This window comes from Pseudopodoces humilis, chromosome 25 (assembly GCF_049639895.1).
Source record: "Pseudopodoces humilis isolate 2021_Gansu_Grassland_sample_001 chromosome 25, ASM4963989v1, whole genome shotgun sequence".
Lineage (NCBI taxonomy): Eukaryota > Metazoa > Chordata > Aves > Passeriformes > Paridae > Pseudopodoces > Pseudopodoces humilis.
In genome coordinates, this window is record NC_142224.1 from 1,804,409 (window position 1) to 1,810,023 (window position 5,615).

The following is a 5,615-nucleotide window of genomic DNA, read 5'->3' on the forward strand; positions in this document are numbered from 1 at the left end:
GACCAGCAGCTTCAGCAGGATCTGTGCTAGCATTGAAGTTTTAGGGTAGCAGCAGCTACGAGCCTTTGGCAGCAGGCAGGGAACACTCAGGTATCAGCAAGGGGATTTTCCATGGCTGGCAGGACTGCTCAGCACAAGGGAGGTCAGACACAGCTTTTCCCTCACTCCTGGGGAGAGCAGCTTTCCATTTGCTGTTCTGCCATCACTTTGCATGTTGTTCACTCCCCACTCCTGATTTCCAGTCCAAGGAACCATCCCAAACAATCCACAGCCACACAATGATGTTTGTTCAGGCTTTTTTTTTCTTCAAACCCCCACATCCACCCCAGAAAAAGGCAGTCCTCATGGGCACTGTCACCACAGTGTGGCCAAATGTGACATCCCTGTGGAATAAATAAAGCCTGAGTCAGGGATTTCACAAAGAGTTTTATTAAAATGAAAAAAAGAGTTTTATAGTGAAAAAGGAACAGTAACAAACCATCTCAGTTCAATGCACTGAATGAGGAGCAGCACCAAGTGCCTGGATCTCAGCTCTCCTGTAAATGAGAGCAGGATTCAGAGGTTCACACACCTTTGCAGGTGCAGAGGTTTCAACCCCCTGGGGAGGAAGAGGATCTTGCTGAGACCAAACTTTGCTTTTTAAGATGAAGCAAAGCCTCCACTTGCTTCCCTGGCTCTTTCTGAGCTCAGAAAGAACATCATGGTCACCTCCAGCTGGTGTCTCTTCCTGGTTTATTGCCATGAAATCAGGATTTCCTCTTTGCAGAGACTGCTGTCTCTAGCTGCTGTGGAGTGGCTTGGCGTACACAGGCTCCATGAGGTGGTAAATCAGGAACAGGAACAGGCAGCCGAGGAAGACCAGGCTCATCACAGCAAGGAGGATGAAGCGGCCAATGAGGAAGGTGTCCACGATCTGCAGGGAAGAGAAACACAGAATTCCCAGCACGTCACAGCCCCAGTCTGCTTCAGGGCACCACGTCCTGGGAAAAAGAACCTCTGGGGCTCCCCCAGATTTCTCTCCTTGCTTTTCATCCCTGGCATGGGCACTCTCTGGGATGCACAGTGTGCAACAAATGAGAACAAGAATCCCTGCAAAAAGGTACTGGGAATGTTAATGTGGAGCAGCACAGTCCAGAGCAAAGGGAAGAGACAGGAGTCAAGCCCTGAAGCAGCTCTCCCCAGTCACAAACCTCCAGCCCTGATTCCCTTTTAGAACAGAGATAGTGAGAAAAGAAAAAAAATAACAATTAAAAAAAAAAACCCTATGGTAGGTAGGCAAGACAAAGAGAAGCCCACAGTGAAGAGGCTGTTTATGAAATCCCCTCTCTGCTCCCCAGACCCCCCAGAGCTCTGCTCAGCCCCGGCTCAGCTTTATCCATCGCATTAGCTCGGCCCTGGTGCTCCTGCAGAGAGTCTCTGGTGAGCCAAGCACCGGCTCCTTCTGCACGTTTCACTTTTTAATTAGCCAATTAGCAGAGTTTTGGTGCAGAAAGCCCAGGTCATGTATTATTGATAGGCAGGGCAGGTCCAGTCCAATTGAAGATCTGTATAAAAATAAGCTTTCCAATTCCATTTGCCTCCCAGGCAACAAACACGCACTGGGCTGCCCTTCATCTCACTCCTAACCTTCACACCAGCAGGGCAGATGTGACACAGAGAGAAGAAAAGAACATTACAAGTGTCTTTTAGTAGGGATTTACACAGAACAAGAACCAGAAGAGCAATAATTAACATGCATTAATAATAGAACATAGGAAATGGCACCTGAAAGGCCACAAAACTTTGTGTATTCAAAGCCCAAAGAGCTCTGGGAGAGCTCAGGGTGGCAGCTCAGACAGCCTGATCCAAAAACTGGGGGAGATCCCTGTGCCTGACAATGCAGATGGCTTTTCATGCTCAAGCACGGCAAGAACCTACAAAAGAGCTAAAGAGCAGTTATTGGGCTTTAATCAGAAAACAGAGCTGAGGGGAGAGGGAAAGGCTGCAGAATTGGAAGGAAAACGATAAGGAAAGGGAATAGCAGAGGGAGCAGAGGCTGCTGGAGCTGGGAGGGAGAGAAGCAGGAGTGCAATCCCCGCACAGCGCCCCTGGGGACAGGAGGAGGGGAGCCAAACCTCACGGCTCAGGTGGATCATTGTGTAAATCAGCAATTTAGTTAGAGAAATTCATAGTTACCGGCTCCATGAGCGACACAGGCTGTGCCAGCGGGAGACCAGAAATGAGCCCGGGGCAATCTCCTGGGCACCGGGGATGGTACCGGGGCTGTGGCTGAGGTAAAAGCCCGTTCCCTCCGGGATTCCTCCGGGCATCCTTGCAGCCCATCCCCGCGGTACAGAACCATTCCCAGGGCTCCTGGACGGCCGCTGGGGCCCATCCCTGGGTCAAAAACCCATCTGGGGCCATTCCCAAGGAAAAGATCCATCCCCGGCGCTTCAGGGCAGGAGCCGGGGCCACGCACTGCCCTCCAGGCCCATCCCGGGGCACAGCCGGGGCACCGCCCGCCCCGCCCGGCCCCTCATGCCCGGCCTCACCTCCTCAGCGCCGGCTGGGGCCGGACTCTCGCCCTCCCGGGGGAAGAGCAGCAGCGCGGCCGTGAGCGCGGCGGCTCCGAGCACCACCGGCACCGCGGCGACCCTGCGGGGACAGCGGGGAGCGGCGGGGCGAGCTCAGCACCTGCGGGCCCGAACCCCCGCGCTCACCGGGCCCTTCCCGTCCCTTGCACCCACCGGGCCGGATCCCGCCCCATCCCCGCCGTGTCCCCGGGCCCGGTGCCGTCCCCGCTCTCACCGGGCGCGGCCGGCGCGCAGCAGCGCCAGCACGAGCAGCAGCGCCATTGCCCAGAGCAGCAGCAGCGCCAGCACCCCCGGCCCCACGCCCAGCGCGCCCGCCATGCCGCCCCGCGCCGCCGCTTCTGCCTAGCAACCGCACCGCCCCGACCAATCAGCGCTGCCCGCAGCGCGGCTCGAGCTTTCTATTGGCTGAGGGGCAGAGGGCGGGGGCGCGACCGCCGCGTTCCCTGCCCCGCCCGGCGCTCGTTCGACGCTTCCCATTGGCTGAGGGGGGAGGGATGGGCGGGGCTTTCCGCGCGCTGCCGGAGGCGGGGGCGCGCTGGGGGGGCTGAGTGCCCGATCCCGATCCCGATCCCGATCCCGATCCCGATCCCGGGCCCGATCCCGATCCCGATCCCGATCCCGATCCCGATCCCGATCCCGATCCCGATCCCGATCCCGATCCCGGGCCCGATCCCGATCCCGATCCCGGGCCCGATCCCGATCCCGATCCCGATCCCGATCCCGGGCCCGATCCCGATCCCGATCCCGATCCCGATCCCGATCCCGATCCCGATCCCGGGCCCGATCCCGATCCCGGGCCCGATCCCGATCCCCATCCCATCCCAGCCCTCATCCCGGTGCCATCCCGGTCCCAATCCTATTGAAACCCGGCCCTACAGACCCGGTCCCTATTGAGTCCCGGTCGCCCTGGCCTCATGGAATCCCCAGGATCCCGCTCCCTGTCCCGCGGCCCCGTCCCGGAGCTCGCCGCTGCTCCCGGGGGATCGCGAATTCCCCTCCCTGTGTTTCATTCCCCGCATGGGCCGGGGACACCCAGCTCCTGCCCAGCCCTCTGCAAAGAGCACCTCTGAACACGCTTTCACCCCAGAACCCTAAAAATTCACCTGTCCACCCCCTCAGTTGGATTTAGGGCCCAAATCAGGCAGATTTCGTTAATACGGTAACGCTGACGCAGGGACTTACAGCAGGGTTTTGGAACAGCCATGCTGGGGGTCTGGAGCAGCCAAGCCAGACTAGAGAGGTTGGTCGATGCTATGAACATCTTCTAATATCAAGACAAGAGGAATTTCCATTTAAAATAAATATTTCAGCCTGTTTATAAATCCTGTCTCTTCACCATCACATCTTGCCCATCAGACCCAGGCCAGCGTGGTTTGATGAGTGACTTTATCACAGAATCTCAGAATTACATAATGCTTTGGGTCGGAAAGGATTTTAAAGACGATCTTGTTCCAAATCCAGACACTCTGGGCCGTGAATCAAAAAAAACCCTAAACATTGATATTTTCTGTCTCAGCTGCTTGAAGTCTGCAATACTTTGGCTGCATAAAATGTCACCTGAGTGGGCGCTTTCTGTCGCTTCTTTCAAGGGGAGGAATAAAGCAGCGGTTAATTATTCTGCACAGCACCGACCTGCCTTTCCCTGTGATGAAATCAGAGTCGCCAGCATGACACCAAATGCTTCAGCAAGCAGAACACAAACTGTCTCTGACACCTGCCTTTACTTGGCATGGAGTGGTGACCGGCTGCCAACACATTAAAAACGTATGTTTGATAGCAAACTCCTTCCTGCTCTGCTTGGTGTTGTTAATCCCACCAGGCAGGGTTTTTCCCCCTCTGCAATCCCCGCCTTGTTGATGTCCATCTCTGCCCTTCCTTTCCCACTCCTTCTCTGCTGTTTTCCCTGTGCTTCCTGCTCCTGCTGGCAATGAGAAATGAAACATTTGCTCCTGTTGTTTGGGGCTCTCCCTTTGCTTTTCTCTGTTTTCCCATTTCTTTGCATTTTTTGGATCCCGGTTGTTTCTAAAACCCCAAATTTCTTTCCATAACCCTGTTTTCAACTGGAGCCCTCTCCTTCTGCCACTCCTTTTGCATCCTTTGGCTTTTCATCTAGAAGCAATATGTTTGATTCATCAGCCAATAAAGCTTTTCCTTGGCTTATTTTTCTCTTGTACCTCTTATCCACAGCTTTTCCAACAGCCTTGTTAACCTCTTCCCATATTGATTTGGTTTTCATTTCTCATCTCCGTGTCTTGGTGCTGCCTGGAAGTTTCTTGATGCCAGCAACAGCAATGTTAAGCCAGTTCAAAATCTTGAAGCAGAGAGCTTGAATCATCCAGCTATTGATCCTGCTGGTGGACCAGGCCACATCCCAGATATTTGGCCAGAAGTTGAAGGATAAATGCAATATACAGCCCAGCAAGCACATCCAGTGGGTAGCTCTGAGCCATGCTCCTTGCATCATTCATCTGATCATTTATCTGATTTTGTTCATTTTAACCCCACCAGAGCAGTAGGGCTGATGGTAACTCAAGCACAAGATTTGGAGTTGAAATGAGTCCAGCAGCCTAACACCCTCCAAAATACTTATATTTTATGTATCCCTTTAATATTAAATGTATTTAATAAGGTATATTATATGTAATAAATTACATATAACACATAATATTTAATATTATTTATTTGCAGAGCCCACATGGTATCACAGCAAGGCTGCAGGTTTCTATGAGCACGATGAAGGCAAATGGCAAACCCACAGATAAGGAAAATTGGCAAAAACCAACCCCATTGGTGTGATACTTTTATCAAAGCACAACCTTCACCAGAAATTTCCCCAACCCATCTGCAACAAAGCTCATGATCCTAAACCCCATCATCCTAAACCCCATCATCCTAAACCCCATCATCCTAAACCCATCCTTCTTCTGCACCCTCAGCCTCCTCCCAGCACCAGAAATGCCTTGCTGGGGATTTGCCTTGCAGATTGCTCTGTCAGCCCATCAGCTGAATGTAAAGATCTGGTTTTATTGCCCAAAAATCATT

The 5,615-nt window shown here is 53.4% G+C and overlaps 1 protein-coding gene across 1 annotated transcript; it reads right to left on the reverse strand.

Annotated features, from left to right (window-relative positions):
* Positions 1-406: 406 nt before the first annotated feature.
* Positions 407-2,891, reverse strand: TMEM218 (transmembrane protein 218). The gene is made up of 3 exons (XM_005528450.2): positions 2,788-2,891; positions 2,532-2,634; positions 407-913 (listed from the first exon to the last, which is right to left on the reverse strand). Exons 1-3 carry the CDS (start codon positions 2,889-2,891, stop codon positions 779-781), a joined length of 342 nt encoding a protein of 113 aa, XP_005528507.1. The 3' UTR covers positions 407-778.
* Positions 2,892-5,615: the final 2,724 nt, after the last annotated feature.

Excerpts from the sequence above, each read along its gene's own strand:
- TMEM218 (XM_005528450.2), bottom strand. The coding sequence starts at position 2,891 with ATGGCGGGCGCGCTGGGCGTGGGGCCGGGGGTGCTGGCGCTGCTGCTG. Across the intron at positions 2,635-2,787 it reads CTGCGCGCCGGCCGCGCCCG|GGTCGCCGCGGTGCCGGTGG; the intron begins GTGAGAGCGGGG and ends CTGTCCCCGCAG. Across the intron at positions 914-2,531 it reads CCCCAGCCGGCGCTGAGGAG|ATCGTGGACACCTTCCTCAT; the intron begins GTGAGGCCGGGC and ends TCTTCCCTGCAG.